This window comes from Ascaphus truei, chromosome 10 (assembly GCF_040206685.1).
Source record: "Ascaphus truei isolate aAscTru1 chromosome 10, aAscTru1.hap1, whole genome shotgun sequence".
Classification (NCBI taxonomy): Eukaryota; Metazoa; Chordata; class Amphibia; order Anura; family Ascaphidae; genus Ascaphus; species Ascaphus truei.
The window spans coordinates 26,631,069-26,647,870 of NC_134492.1; the positions used below are offsets into that span (position 1 = coordinate 26,631,069).

General features: G+C 41.0%; 1 protein-coding gene across 9 annotated transcripts in view; it reads right to left on the reverse strand.

Moving 5' to 3' along the window:
* Positions 1–16,802, reverse strand: part of LOC142503696 (cytosolic carboxypeptidase 6-like) — a 1,053,590-nt gene that overhangs the window by 310,047 nt on the left and 726,741 nt on the right. For 2 of the 9 annotated variants that reach the window (XM_075616292.1, XM_075616290.1), the window contains exons 1-3: positions 14,456–14,780; positions 11,740–11,882; positions 7,998–8,382 (exon numbers count right to left, since the gene is read on the reverse strand). The exons of 3 other annotated variants lie outside the window; for them this stretch is intronic. In XM_075616292.1, the coding sequence (XP_075472407.1) occupies positions 7,998–8,382; positions 11,740–11,882; positions 14,456–14,657 (730 nt within the window). In that variant the 5' untranslated portion in view covers positions 14,658–14,780. Of the gene's footprint in view, positions 1–7,997; positions 8,383–11,739; positions 11,883–14,455; positions 14,783–16,802 lie in introns of those variants that run through there. 4 more of the 9 variants (XM_075616296.1, XM_075616293.1, XM_075616298.1 and 1 more) reach the window with 4 other exon arrangements.

The window sequence follows — 16,802 nt, forward strand, 5'->3', positions numbered from 1 at the left end:
AGGCGACGGTCACTGGAAAATCAAATAGAGATGACTTTCAGCGATCGCAACCAATCCGTTGCGTCCACTATAAGCGCACACAACGGCGGCAATGCATTTGTTTTGCCGCGACGCCGCTGGTACTATAAGCGCAGCCTAACTCATGACTGACAAGTGCATGAGGAACAATGTTGCCTAATGCAAGTAGAGTGCAACTATAGTAACTAGAGAGTATTCAAAAATAGTAACAAGACCAAACCACAAAGTAGCGACTACTGGTTGTATGGCTACATCAGCACAGCCCTGATGTAGCCATTGGACCCTCAGCTGTCCAAGCAACTAGTATGAAATTAGCAGGAGCAAAGTGCAACTTTTCACACTGAAACTCCCTTTTAAGCCAAGGTAATGCAAGTATATATGATACAGATGTTATACATGCTTGCAAAATGTAAACGTATAATGTTTTTTAACCTTATAAAAAAGGTATTTAAAATTACATTACAGTAAGATTGCAGCCCTTCTACTTCTGAATGGTTTCTGATCTGGACTATTTGGGGAACTGGTTGAAGTGCCCTGCTGTAAAGTAAGGGCACATCAACCTAAAATTACAGGAGGGATCGTGATTCTACAACTGCTGAAAAGAATGGATGCCCCAGGGGAATGGAGCATGATTTTGGCGGCTGTTTCTGGTGTTATATGTACCTATAAGTATCACTGCTTTCCATTTTGCTTTGTATGTCCTGATGAAGGTGTATTATAGCTACTAAAAAGTTTACTTGATCGATTAAAAAACTGACGTGCCATTCAGTCTGCTACATGCAAACATTATATTTTGCCTTATATGGAAAACATTAAAATTAGTGCAGATATGGATCCTATTTTCCACCTAGTCTGATCTTTCTCACTACTCACTAATAAATCACAGACCCTATCACTTTGATTCAGTACTTCCTAATCACATCCTTTATGTTTATAAATCTTCTGTTGCTCAATCCCAAAAAGACGTGTATCAATCTAATAAAAATATGTAAGTTGTGGGAAGCGGGGGAAAAAAAAAATGAATGAAAAGATACATTTTTATACTTCATATAAATATAAACGTGGATGAGATACTCCTTGCTCAGCTAGTGTAGATTAATTAAAAAAAACAAAACACATGAGGTGCATGTACAGGATAGGACTGAGAAAAATCACGAGAAGGGAAAGTCTCTGTATGCTGCACTCTTATGTAACGTGGGATTAGTGATGAGAATGTCAAAATTTACTTTTAATACATATAACTAAAATATTGTCAAATTAGAGAACATAAACTTGACAGTGAATGAAAATATACAGTGATGAAAACGTAATTAAAAACTGTCTGTTGACAAGGGCTAAAGTGAAAAAAATAGTGAAAATATAAACTAACGAGTGATAGTAACCAAAGATAATGTCCACTTGTAATAGATAGTAAACCTAATCTATATGGGATAGTATTAATATACCAATCACTGGATGGAATATTATCTCCGCCCAATTAGTGAACAGAACTGTATTGTTGGGTTCTAGTAGTAACGTTTTACCTTGCTGGTATTAATATGCAACCCTGATGTTAAAGGGTTAATAAATATATCACTACAATAGCAGTTATTGGATTGGTTAACTGCTAGTATAGTGATCCATTAAGGAATATTCCGGCAATAAAGTTAGCCCGCAAAGGGTGTAACTGTCCAGCAGCTGCTAATTAGTTTGGAAGAAAAGTATAGCCAGCTAATGTAGTTAGTATAATGTCTCTAGCAAGCTTAGGCAAATAGCCAGAATTGAGCCCCTAAAGCAGACTGATATAATGATGGATAATAGTCTTACAGCAGGTTAAGCTTGTTCTTATCCCTAATCAAATCGTGGAAAAGGGGAATACAGGACCCTATGTACCTACTCTGTAGGCTGCAGTATAAGTATCACTTGTATAATTACTAACAAATGTAGCCGATGAGGCAAGTAGTCCGTCGATTCTCGTAATGGCGACTTCAAAGCTCCCGCGTCCTGCGGACCAAAAAGAAGCAGTGATGTCATCACTTGTGGCTTCCCATTGGCCCGCTTGACCAGGACCTTTAAACAGAACAGAGATACCGGCACCCCTTAAAGAGGTAAGTATCTCAGGAAGCAGGGACTCCCCTGCTTTAATCCTATTTTTTATTTTATTAAACGCATCGCTTAGATTGCACTTTTAATAAATATTGATAATAAAACTCAACCCGGCTATGATGTTTTGTTAAACCATGAAAAGGTCACAAAAACAAAAAATTAATTCTAATTCTTTATTGTAGACAATGTATTTTTATTGCAAACGTTCGTTATTACTTTTAAGTTATTGTCTGTGGTCTTCTCATAACACATTGCATTTAACAATTCCTTTTCATTTTCTAACTGAAGCTACTGATAAAACAACTGAACAACTGAGGTTGGGAAGGATTATAGTAAATCAAAGAGGACACATTTTTGAGGCAGGGATATGTTTTAATGAACAGATATGTAGTTCGTACAGTTGCTTTCAAGACCACTCAAGTCTCTTCTTTAGATGTCCAGTAGTAGATAAATCAAAGCGTACGATTTGAGTAGTGGCCCCAAGCAGCTAGAGACTTCACCTGATTATAATTAGATTTTTAAGTTGATAAAGCCAAAAGTTAGAAAGAACATGAATCCTGGGGAAAATAATAATTAGAAAAAAGGACTGTTGCTGCTAGTCAATCAGCTGTGATATCCAGCAGACTCCAACAGCAGAAGTGCACCTGAACTTTATCACAAACACGTATAAAACTAAAATAAAGGGGAAGCCTCTACAAGATGTCAAAACACAGAAAATCGAATCACTAAACTGAATAATATACAACATGTCACTCTTTTCATTTCCAAGTGAAACTAGTAATTCTAATATAGACAACATTATAAACATTCCTACACAGTATTTGTAGGTGACTGTCTTACCTACAACTTTGTATACACTACTTGCCTATTACTTATATTTATCTACCGTCCACAGGGGACAGATAGTTGATCAACCTTCAATGTAGGTTAGCTACAAAATAAGTAGGATGTTGTAGGGATAGCAGATGGCAATACTTTTCCTCTAGAAAAGCCACAAATATCTTTTGACGGTGTTGTTAAAAATCAAATGCAGGTCGCCCCTATACTAAGCCAGTCCAGTCCCCAAACATTGGGAGCAGGCAGATGTCAGTATCTGAACAGCTGTGAAGCTGGACTAAGGCTGCAGCAGCACAAGACCTCCAAACGTCTTGGTTTCCTTGACATTGGATCAAGGTACCGCTCAGTTAAGAACCGTGTGGAAGTTGGTGTGCAACGGCTTTTCCACAACAAATAAGTCACGAACAGGAGTCTTCCATGGCATTAGCATCTTTGGCGACCAGTTAGTAACGATGGGAGCAGGATTGTGAGGTCCGGAAGCTGCTACTCATGGACCAGCACAACAGGCGATAGTTACAAGGTCGTCTAGCACTTGGAGGAGGCAGGCATGAGTTTCGGCAGCAGTAATTGTGATGGAGCAGCCCTCTTCAGGATCCGCTCACCTCATAGGGAGGGGGCTAAGAAAGGTGCCCTAAAAAAATAGTCTCTCTCACTTTCTCCAGACAGGATAACTGCATACAGTGGACTGATGTTTACTGCACCCGAAATTAACAAAGTCATAGAACCAATTTCTGGACTGGAACATCAGAACCCTCATGGACCATCCTAATAGTGAACTCCCAGATCATTGCACTATTATAGTGGTTTGAGAAACCTAAATATGGAGATCTGCTCAATGAGAGGTTAGCCATCAATGCTGGTTGAAAAAAAAAAAAAAACATTTTAAAAACCTTCTCAATCAGGACTCTGCTGTTGACCCGTTTTCAATTCCATCCCGCAACACTCGGTCAGAGAATTCCTCTATACCTTGAGGAGGTAAGAAAGCCATTATGCAGATGATTAACAGCAAGGCATTTGGGGCTAATGGAATCCCTGACAAATCTTTAAGCAGAGAAGAAAGTAACTCCCATCACCGGTCCATGCTCTCATCTTGAAATGACGAGGAAATCCCAAATTACGCCACGAGCATGACAGTCTTCAAGAAAGGACACAAGTTTGACTGTGGAAATTACAGCAGGATCGCTTCCCGGTCTACTGCAGTAAAAATATTAGCGAGAACCCTCTCATTTCTCTTCCTGAAGAGCTGCTCGAAGAATCTCAGTGTATGTTAAGACATGGATCGTCACACCTCACAAGCTGTATGAAAAATTACAGAAACGACAAATATCTCTTCTTTGACTTAATAAAAGCCTTCAACTCTGTAAACCGGGAAGCACTTTAGAATGCCCACCAACATTTCTCACCATTCTTTGCCTGCTCCATGACGATATGCAAGCAGTAATTCTCAGAATGGATCCACCAGACTCCTGTGAGGTCAGGACAGGAATCAAGCAAGGCTGCGTCATCATCCCAATGCTCTCCTTAATACTACTTACTGTGATACTACACCTGACCACCGGAAAGTTTCCAGTTGGAGTACATTTAAAGTACCAGCTAGCATTTAACCTCAACCAACTGATCAAAAACGAAGATCACCACAACTTCAGTCATGGAGCTTCATTACACGGACTATGCTGTAGCATATGCTCACTAGGAAGCGGATCGACAGACAATCAACATTTATACAGAGGCATTAGAGAAAATGGGATGGACACTTAGTACTCAGAAGACTAAAGGTCCTCCCATCAAAAAGCTCTCAATGAGCAGTCCCTAGATTCGTTTGGCAATTCAGATTCACGGTGAAACTGCAGAACGTGGAGCCTCCCTGTCTTTACAGAAGGGGACACTGACGAAGAAATACAAATTGCAACATCATATCTAAAACCAGAGGTGACCTCCTGCCTTACTGTATGGAGCTAAAATGTAGACAACGTACAGGAGACACCCCAAGACGTTAGAGAAGTACCATTAATGCTGCTTAGGGAAACAATTTGAATACAGTCAGAAGACAGACAGACCAATATTACAATCATCTAGCAAAGCAACTACGAACACTGAGGCGATGACAACACAACATCAACTTCACTGGGTTTGACACAATCCGGATGTCCGAGTCTCGACACCTGAAGCAAGCTCAGTGAAGGCATAGATTTAAGAGGAGTGCAGAGTAGGACATCCGCAAAGCCAACATGAAGAAGTGGAATATCTATACCAACTTGTGAGAGACAACTGCCTGGACCACCCCAGATGCAGGAACTACAAGAAGGATCTCAGCACTTCAAAGGCATTTATGGAGAACAGGAGGCAAAAAAACGAGTGAGGCACTAGCGGCGGGTCGTACATAGTCAACATCCCAGGACCACCCATTCTACTCAAACACATTCCCAAGTTGCAACAGTTTGTCAATCCAAAATAGGCCTCATCAGCTACCTTCGGACCCATAGATAAGACATGCAAGACAATCATCCTAGAGTGTGAAGGGCAGATGATGAGGATATTTGCCTTTCATATAATGGCCGAATTCACCATGCTGTGAAGGCATCTTCTCCTTGCACAGGAAGATTTAGGCTCCATTCCAAGCGGTAGCATACACTTTTTTCAGGATTTGCACTAAACCCCTTCAATTTTACGCTCTATTTAAAAAAAAAAAAGGTTTATTGTGCAGAGCTTTTAATAAACTCATTGGTTTCTTCTTTACGTCTGTACACTTGGAGAGAAAAAAAAAACTTATGAGGTGTTCAAAAGCTTTGTAAACTATAATTTTATCTATGAAGAACTCTGATGTTTTTCCACTAAAATGCATCACAACCTACAACAACAAAAAAATGTAATATAGAGGTTTTTCGTTAGCTGTGCTATTCAGGATGACTAAAAAAACCATTAGGGGCCAACAGTTGCGAAACTGCTACAAAACCACCCCCCTCCCTACTCCTCCCGAATACCTTCAATGCAAGTTGAGTGGAAACTAATGGAGTTACAATTACAAAGAAAATGCTCCATTGTTTCCAAATCAATGTTAAGGATAAAAACCCCTTTAATCTTGAGATATTATATACATTATAACAGTTGGATAATTAACTTTCCTAGGTATAAATCTACAGAGAGGTTTTAAAACTGTATATAGTTTAATGAATGCCGCTGTGTAAAACTGATATAATTTACAGTAGAAGACTCCATCCTGATAACTGGTGCAATCCCTAAAACACTCCCCTGTGGCTCACAATTTAGCACTGGCTTTACACATTGTCATTAATTACAAACAGGCAAAATTATTACTAGCACAACAACAGGGGGAGGGGGGAGAGAAAGAAAGAAATATCATTTTAGAAGGTGCACTCCTAAATATACCCAAATATAAACCGGTAGAGAGATAGATACTAAACAAATGATCGTACCGGTAGAGGTGTCTCTTGGCACAAAATAAACCCTAGCCCTGATGTCTAGCGATGGCCGAACAGATGTGTAATGGGTTAAATATGTTTAGAGCAAATACCTTGATGTATAGGGTATTTGCAGGATCGCAAAATATTGAATTAAAATAAAAACTTTAATACATCATGTGATAAATTCAATTAAATTAAACTCAAACTTTTAAAATCAGTTAAAAAGAGAGGGTGACTAATTAATATATGCGGCTAATTCAAACACTATGAATAGTGGATGTAAATGCTCCTGTGATCCAGGCTACAATGACTGGATAACAATAAGACTGGTATCCATAGCTATTCTCCTTTGCAATATGAATTGAATGTGTATATATTGCTGTTTGTTATGAGAGAGCTATTCCAGACAGGTTCTATATGATTGAGAACCTATCTGCAGCTTTGTAAACTGGAAAAATCTTCAATGGAGAAATCCTTGATAGCAAGTAGCTTAAGGTCACTTTCAAATAGGTGGCGAACAGTTGTTGGAAGATGTAATCTAGTATGGTAATCCAAATTGCAACTAGAAGCAGAGTGACAAAATTAACCAACTGGCAGACCTGGCAAGGGTATGCATAAAGCAGTCTTAACTTAGATAATAGCAGACTAATCTTGCTGGCATTAATTTGATAGATCAAAGGTAGGCTGTGTATCCTATAAATGAACAAGGTAGTTTTTTGTTGGTATAATGACCAAAGAACTGCAGAAAAATTGATGAAATCTACCTTGTTTGGAGATGAACTCCAAATACTCAGTCTGACAGGGGTATGAATCAGACAGTCTGTATATGGCTTGATACAGATAGGTGATTCTGATTGCCCCTTAGTTATTCTGCTCAGAAGCTGTTAACTTCTATAGTGTAGGTGTAGTGGTAATATGGTTCTTATAAACGTCTTTGTACTGGGGACAATGGGCTTAAGGCCTATCTGGCAGGAGTGTTTTTGTAGGAAAAAGTAAACTAATAAAATCACACATCAACGGGATTCAAGATATGAAAGCCGTAACTGGGATGTGGTAGTAGAGGTACTGACCTACGTATACATTTACATACACACACACATACATACACAATGGGATAGGTTTATTGAGGTGTCATCATTATTACTGATAGATAACAGATCAGGTGAATGGCCATTATGGGTATGGGACTATGCCCATTTGTCATCTGCCTTCAACCTTGGTGGCTCTTTGTATACTAACCACTTAGGTGGGTTTTTTTCTGTGTTAATGTTGTTGACCATGATATTTACAGCTCTTATGGGATGGAGATATAGTTAGATAGAATATACACAAACACACACACACATAATTGATGCGAATATAGAGCCTCTCATTATCAATTGACAACCCTGCCTTCATGTGGCGCCCCACGTTTCTAACAAAATGGGCTCTGTCGACCCTTGGGCCTAGCGTCCCCTTGGGTATATCCAGCTAAACAACTTCCACAGATCTTTTTAAAAAGTGAAGTTTTCTGTGGAAGTCGCCTATACCCATCCGTGGGTGAAGAGGCGGAAAGTAAAGTAAGTATATATATATTTTTTTTATTTTCAGCAATCAACCAGTGTGGTAAAGTCTAATGTTAGTTAAGGGACTCACCGCTTCCCAGCCTTAGGAGTAGTACATCCTGTAGCCTCCTGTTCAGGACTCTTAGCTCTTTCACTTCAGTGACTAGCGTCCCGTAATCTTTCAGTTTTTTGGCCTGCTGAACGAGCTGCCTCCGAGTCCTTTCCAGTTCCTGTTGAATGTGCCTCATCTCCTCCTGCTGCTGTTGGTAGCTCCTCAGTAGCTCCTCGTACAGGACTCTGGGAACCACTGCCTCATCCAGGCTGTCCGTGTGACCCGAGGCTTCACAGGGCTCGGGGAAGGATCCGTCATAGCTAAGGTTGTGACTCATTCCCACGCCATTCTGTTTTTCAAGTCGGGCAACAACTGCTTCAATGCTTTTGTGAGTTCCTTCCATTTGCTTTCTTCCGTCTGGTCTCTAAATACAACGATAAGTATTATTGTGTGAGATAGATAGGAGATAGATAGGAGATAGATAGGAGATAGATAGGAGATAGATAGGAGATAGATAGGAGATAGATAGGAGATAGATAGGAGATAGATAGGAGATAGATAATCTCTCTAGGTATTTGGAGAGACCGCCAAAGGAATTTTGGAGAGATTGAAATATATAGTGACACTTCAAAATGTGTATCTGTATCTATATAGATATACATTTTGAATTGTCACTATATATTTCAATCTCTCCAAAATTCCTTTGGCGGTCTCCCAATACCTTTATGGTAGTGCCCAAAACCATGACATTTGCCTTTAGACAGATCTCTTCTAGCACACCTGGAGCAAAACAAGCACCATATTTATCAAAGCAAAGTAATCCCATTCAAAACCATTGGCGTTTTGGTAACTACCCTTAATAAAACGGGTGCAAATATTTTGCACTGGTTTTGTCACTACACGTAGCCAGATTCCCCATGCCGAGTGTGCTTTGGCTTCCACTGTGGAGAAGAACTCTCCTGATTGGTTACTGTTGAACATAGAATCTGATGGCAAATAAGAACCACTTGGCCCACATAGTCTGCCCATTTTCCTATCTGCTGTAATACCTCAGGCCCCATTTGATTACTCTTGTATGTCTGGCTTTATGTCTATCCCAAGCATATTTTTTAGCTATTATTATGCCCTTACCACCTTTGTTGGGAAGCTATTCCATGAATCCACCACCCTTTCCGTGATAAGTATTTCCTCACATATCCCACTGAGCCTGCGGTGGGAAGTCAGACGCAAGCATCAGAAATCCACATGGTCAGACTGAAGAAGCGTCTGTGCACTAACCTTAGGTGTATTTCCTTAAAAAGAACCAAGTTTGGGCAGATGCTCAGTATTGACAGGGCACTATTTTCATTTTTAGGGGAGACATGGGTGATATGCAAGGAAAGTCACGATAAAGGTAAATGTTAACCTTTTTTCAGATGGAGGACATCGCCTTTGCCTACGGCCCCAGTGCCTGCGCTGCACGCGCGCCTGCGAGGCTGGTGGTGCATGCAGCCGAATTCCCCGGTCTGCAGAGAGCTGCAGGGGAAAAAGCCAGGGGAGGGCGTGACGGGGGAGCGGCCGTGTCGTCACCCGGCAGGTTCGCCCTCATTGGCTGAAACGCCAGGGGGCGTGGCCTAGCGCTCAGTCGCTAGTTTCCCCCACAATTTTCTTGCAGGCTGGAAAAACTCACCGCGCGGCGGCCCCCCCCTCACAGCGGGCCCGGCCCCATTGAGGAGCGGCTCTTGTCCCTGCAGCTTCCGCAAAAGCGAGCGCTGCAGTAGCCAGCGGGGACCTGGCCTTATCCTACGTATTGGAAACGTGCTCTAATAGAGCTGGCAGATCAAAGAAAAAGAGATTCCATAGTGTAAATCCTTATACTAGAATAAAAAATAAAAAAAAATTAAAACTCACACATTGCACTCACAAACGTAAATGAATAAATCGCCTTGTGACGCATAAATGTCGCCCCGAGCCTACTTCAGGATCGTGACTCAGAACACGCACTGATGACCTAATCAGTCGCACAGGACTGATTTTCTAAGCACTCAGCTGTGCGACTGATGAGGTCATCAGCGCGTCATTTAAATATCTGGACTCTGACTAGCACAAGTGAAAACGCCACTGAGAAAGCTGTAACATAACAGTGAAACGCGTAGGGCGAGGGTGGCGGAGGCTGTATACTGGACAGCCATGAGGATCTCTGCTAACAGCATAAGGAGACCTGAGTCACGATCGAAGAGCTGTGGGAGTTCGCAGAAGAATTGCCAAACGGAGCGCCGGAAGAAAACAAACACCACAGCTCTACCTGAAGGAGCCTTGGGGCGACCATTATGCGTCCCAAGGCGATTTATTCACTTACAATTGTGAGTGCAATGTGTGAGTTTTAATCTTTTTTATTCTAGTATAAGGTTTTACACTCTGGATTCTCATTTTCTTTGATCTGCAAGCTCTATTAGAGGACCTTTCCCATACGGAGGATAAGATGATGTCCACCATCTGAAAAAAGGTTCTAATCTACCTTTATCGGACCTAAAATCTGCTACGGAGAAAATAGTAATACAAATAAAAAACCCTTTGTGCTCCCACTAGTATATTCCGACACAACTGATTTTAGGATTATATCTGACCGCTATAAGACCATGTCCGAGCAGCTGAGTGTAGCACAGATTAGCGGTTTCGATATTCTGCAATGTTTAACGGTAAGGTGTACAATTCTATATTTTCTTGATATCGCAGCAGATACAAAATGACAAAACCACAAGAATCCAAACTGAGAGATGGCAGGGAACAATCACACTAAAGCTTTAGGAAAGAGAAGGATCTCCAAAATATTAAAAAACTAAAAACTAAAGCAAATGCAATGCTGTTCACACAGCTTTTAAGCACAGCATGGGATTAGATGAAAGCTAGTTAAACCACTCACAGACATGTATGTATATATGTGTATATACGATGCATCAGCTTAAATGGGCTCCATGTGAATGGATATTCCAGGCAAAAGGTGACGCATTGCGTGCTCATTTGCATGTAATTTTCCAGAATCCCTTGCTGCAGTGGGAGCACTGTATGCTTGGTGATAATGGTTGAAAGGCAGGGCTGCAGACCTGTCTAAGACATGTGAATGTGCTCACAAGTGATATTCTTCATTGGCTATATGCAAACGGTGGAGGTTTTTTGTCGCCTTTTTCACCCACCATAACTTAAAATGTATATGGTAAACCTACCCAGCCTATAAATATTTCAAAGCAAGTATAAACCAACCTCACACTGATGATACCCATCAAGCTTGAAACATGTCTGTGAGTGGTTTGTACTTGCTTTGCTAGTCCCATGCCGTGTTTAAAAGCTGTGTGAACCGCGATGCATCAGCTTAAATGGGCTCCATGTGAATGGATATTCCAGGGAAAAGGTGACACATTGTGTGCTCATTTGCATGTAATTTCCCAGAATCCCTTGCTGCAGTGGTGTTGAAAGGCAGGGTTTCAGACCTGTCTAAGACAAGTGATATTCTTTATTGGATGGATATAGAATAGATAGATTAGATCGATAGGATGAGATAGATAGGACGAGATAGATAGGACGAGATAGATGGATGCTACACGTCAGCTTGATACATATAAAAGTATGAATATGAACAGCCAGCGCCTCGTCTGCCTGTTTCTATTATTTACACAAATAATTACAAATGATTCTTGAACCTATCTACAAAACTAAAATGAGTAACGTGCGCTGAACAAGGAAACACTGTGCATTCACTTTTAAGGCAAAGTGGGAAAGCATCATAGGAAACTAATCCGTGTACCTTACTGTGTCTAAGCTCGGAGTCTTCCTCATCCTCGTACTCGTACTCTTTAAACTCCGGAGAATCTTCAGGCGAGTTCAGGCTCAGCTTGGGGATTTTGATTTTTTTCTGCATTACGCTGTTTTCCAGATCAGTTTTGTTTTCTAAAATGCACATTGAGAAGAGATCAGATTTTTGTTTTCTTGTAGATCAAAATAGACTTTGTGATGCAATCATTAAAAAGTAGTAGTATTTTAGAGAAGTAGTCTTTTCAGAGAATACAGTGAAACAATGTTATGTTGCTCAATGGAGCCACTGATTGAGCTACCTGTGCTGAAGCAGAGATATCCTTAAAAAGTGGCCCTTGAGGACTGGAGTTGGCAAGTCCTGAGCTAGACTGTTTGCCTCCAAAAGTTTATTTTTGTTACGCAGCCTTCTCTATTTATTATAACAAAGCCTATCCCCTCACATGGTGCTATAGAAACTAAAACTAAGAATATCTCTGTAGACTGAGATCAAATCACATTCATATGGAATCCCTTCATAGTAAAGGAGCAGATCCCAATCACTGTCCCTTAAGTCTTCCAAAAACCCACAGGCAAACGACCAGTGTTAAAAGGATTCTGCCAGCTATTGAGATGCACCTAAATATATGCTGTACAAATCAAGAGTGCCGCTTTAACCTCTGCACTGCCAATGGGGCCCGCGATGCATTGATAGCCGTGAAACGATTCAGTTCTGTAAATGCCAGAATTATTTGATATTTACCTTAGATTGTTTAAGAAATACTTTTGAGTGATAAACAGTAAAGTCCACAAAAGGAAAAAATTATAGTGGTTTGCTAATTTTGCATCAATTCCTGATTTATATTTGCATTAATATTAAAGAAACATTAAGAAGTATTGGAACTAATGCAGAATCCAACAAATTAGCACATTTTATTAAGTAGATTATAAAGAGAATTTCTGAATTTAGCTTTGAACTGCAGATACGCTTAACTACCAGGTGCCAAGCTTGTAATTAAAAGGATGATACTCCAGTATGGCCTATAGCTACATTTGTATGGTAAACAGCTGCACTCAGTCAGGACTGTATGAGAAAATAAAACACAGATGTCAGTAATGGAAACCCAGCACTAAAAACAGATTGCAGGCCCCTCTGGCAGATACATGGTTAAATGAGCATTCCTTCTTGGGTCAAAATTGAGGCAAGGGCAGATGTCACTCAACAAGTGTTACCCCCTCCCCAAAAATACACTTTGTTTATGTTTTAAAACACAGATCATGAGACACAATTAAGCTGTTTCCATGGCGATGTGTAAAGCTCACTATAAACCTGTATTCCTCTGTTCCCTACAGGGGATGTTCTTGTGACTTCCAAATGGTACCAGAATAACAATAAATATTATTTTTAAGGGCATGGGGTGGAACAACTAGAGAGTGTGATCACGGAAAGTAAAATTAATGGACCACAGAAACACACAATTTTGTCTCGTATTTAATTATTTTATGCAAATCATTCCATTTGAAAATTAATTTAAAAATCGAATTTTTGATTCAAACGCACTCTATTGACTTCCGGGGTCTTAAACCCTCAATTCAATTATAACAATGTTCAAAATGGTGTCACACAGGCCCATATTTACCAAACAGTCCTCTGCCATAAGACTCCTTATAGCCTGTTCAAATCAATGATCTCAAAAGGTATCTTCCAGCACCAAATGGTGTCTTATGGCAGAAGACTGTTTAGTAAATATGGGCCCTGAATAGCAAAAGAGGCTAAAGCAAAATAACTTTCTAACTGATCCCCTCCCCAGTTTATAAAGTAAGGGGCACTTTCACATTCCATTACAATAAGGCACCCTATAATCAGATCACTGTCAGGCAGTGACACCGCAAGTGGGAATACCTGCTTCGTAAGAGGGTGATCCTACTGAGGTTTATGTTATAGGGTGACCCTATTGAGTGAGGCCTTTAACCAGTTGAGTGCCGGTGGGGCCCGTGACACCAGAATGCCACGTGACCGCTTCTTTGGAAATTGAGTCCTTTTCTTTCGTGATAGATCACGTGGGGGGCACAGAAAGTGATGCTCCCTACAAAAAGGTTATAAGATTATGGCATGCTTACTACATCGTGCGGCCCTGGAGTGCCAGACCCCATGACGTAGTAGCTACTGAAGTTAATGTAAGTGGGTGATCCTATTGAGATTTTTTTGGGGTAGCCGAATTTTGATATAGGGGGATGTTAGTGGATGATCCTATTGAGGTCTTTGAGGATAGTTGCACTTTGTTGTAGGGTGAGCCTATGGAGGTTTATGCAGATCCTCTAACACTCACATCCAAATAGGTACACTTTAGTTTCTCGGTCAGTGCAAATCTCTATTATATGCAAAGATTATGTTATACTTGTATTTCTGGATGTATTTGTATGCACTGATATATACAGTACATAACATAACTGTGATACCTTCCAACACTGACACTGTAGCAAATCAGCCATTGATCTGTAGGCTGCTGAACTAATGGGGGACAGTCAGCTAATAGGTACAACAGGCACACCTGATTGAAATGGCAACAGTTGTAGGGTATCTGTATGGAGGCAGGTAATGTGAGTTTGACATTTTACTAACTTTACCCCCTGACAATTCCTGCCCATCACACCCCTTCTGCTAATCTCCCTCTCACCCTAGTTTCTGAATCTCCCGTCTCCCACTCCTCCCCCCCCATGCCTGGTCTCACCTGCCAGTGCCAGTATCTGCGCCCGCTGCGTGTCCCCGCTGTCCCCGGCCTCCTCATCCTCCCCCGCCGCCGGGCTCCGCTGCACCGTGTAGACCTTCCGGTTATCGAAATCCTCCGGGGAGCGCGGCTGGAAACCCCGAACCTGGGCCGCAGGCAGCGCGTAGCACACGTTATCCTCCAGGAAGCGGACAAACGCGAACATGATCCGGTAACCCCCCACCTAAAAAAAAAAAACCGACCGAGCCCTCCCCACCGGGCCCCGGGATCCGGCCCCCGCAGCGCCACTCGGCGATCGGCAGGACGCGGCTGCCCTGGCAACGGAGGATCCAGCGGCCAGGCGTGAACAATCGATTCCAGAGTAACAGAGCCTGTCACAGCCGCCTGGTAACCCTTGCACTGCCAGAGCGACCTGAGGCACATTATAGCTGTGCACGGTGTGGGTATATATACAGATGTGCACATAGTGGTTATCAATACAGCAGTGCACGGTGTGAGAGAAAAAATAAATATATATATATATACTGTATACAGCTGTGCTCGGTGTGTGTGTGTGTGTGTGTGTGTGTGTGTGTGTGTGTGTGTGTATGTATACACACACACAGCTGTATGCTCATTTGCATCTCTTAGACAGGTCTGCAACCCCGCCTTTCACCATTATCACCCAGCACACAGCACTTGCACTGCAGCAAGGGATTCTGGGAAATGATATGCAAATGAGCACAGAGTGCCACCTTTTGTCTCAAGCTCACTGTGTGCTCATTTGTGTATCATTTCCCAGAATCCCTTGCTGCAGAGGAAGTGCTGGGTGATAATGGTGCAAATGAGCATACAGTAATATTTCCATTTGCTATATATATATATATATATATTATATATACACAGATGTGAATGTATATATATATATATATATATATATATATAGCAAATGGAAATATTACTGTATGCTCATTTGCACCATTATATATATATATATTACAACAAGACAAACGGCCTGCAACAGACAAAGCAAATAATGAGTACTTAAATTAGTAATATAATAACCACTAACGGTGCTAGGGAGTAGAAGTAATATAACAATGAAAAGAAAAAGAAAAGCGTCCCAACTCAGCACACAAGTATACTCAGAACAAATATGAAAGAAAATTATGATTTATTTAACAGCACAAATAATCAAACATAAAATACAAAAAATATTAAAACAAACCCTGACATCCTCCTGTGATAGAATATGTATCAGACAGGGGAAATCCCCTATGAAGATACTGATGGACCCCTAATACCCAAGGCAAGGGGAAAAAAGCATATAAGCACAAAATATATGTAGAACAAGGGGTTTTATATTTACCAGGGGTGAGGCCGTCCTTGTAGGTTCAAGGGGTTATTATTAACCCCTTGTTCTACATATATGTTGTGCTTATAGACTCTTTCCCCTTGCCTTGGGTATTAGGGGCCCATCAGTATCTTCATAGGGGATTTCCCCTGGCTGATACATATTCTATCACAGGAGGATGTCAGGGTTTGTTTTAATATTTTTTGTATTTCATGTTTGATTATTTGTGCTGTTAAATAAATCAGAATTTTCTTTGATATTGGTTCTGAGTATACTTGAGTGCTGAGTTGGGGCGCTTTTCTTTTTCTTTTCATTGTTATATATATATATACACACACACACACACACACACACACACACACACACACACACACACACACACACACACACACACACACACACACACACACACACACACACACACACACACACACACACACACACAGTGTTCGACAAACCTATACATTTGCTCGCCCCGGGTGAGTGGATTTAACCCCCGGGCGAGTAAATATTGGCCCAAGCAGCACACGTTTGGTACAAGGTGGCGAGTAGATTTTTTGGTGATTTGTCAACCACTGTATATATATATATATATATATATATATATATATATACAGATATATACAGATGAGAATTGTGTGGGTATATATATACAGATGAGAACGGTGTGGGTATATATATATACAGATGTAAATGGTGTGGGTATATATACACTGTGCAGCACATCATTGAGGACATACATTGCTCTGTATGTTATATAAACATATATTGCTGTGAGAATTAAATAGCACGTTTGACACCCTTGATTCTAGTTGAATGTGTGAGGTGTCGTACATGCGCAGTTTTAGCAGATAATGGCATGAATACAAGCATAGGACTTCTTTTGCAAATTCAGAAAACCTATGCCGAGACGTACACAGCCAAACGCTAGCACAGACCGGTTCTGTATACAGCCAGATCGGCACTATTGCATATCGAGGACATCCTGTCCCATTACCAGCTACGATGGTTCCAGCA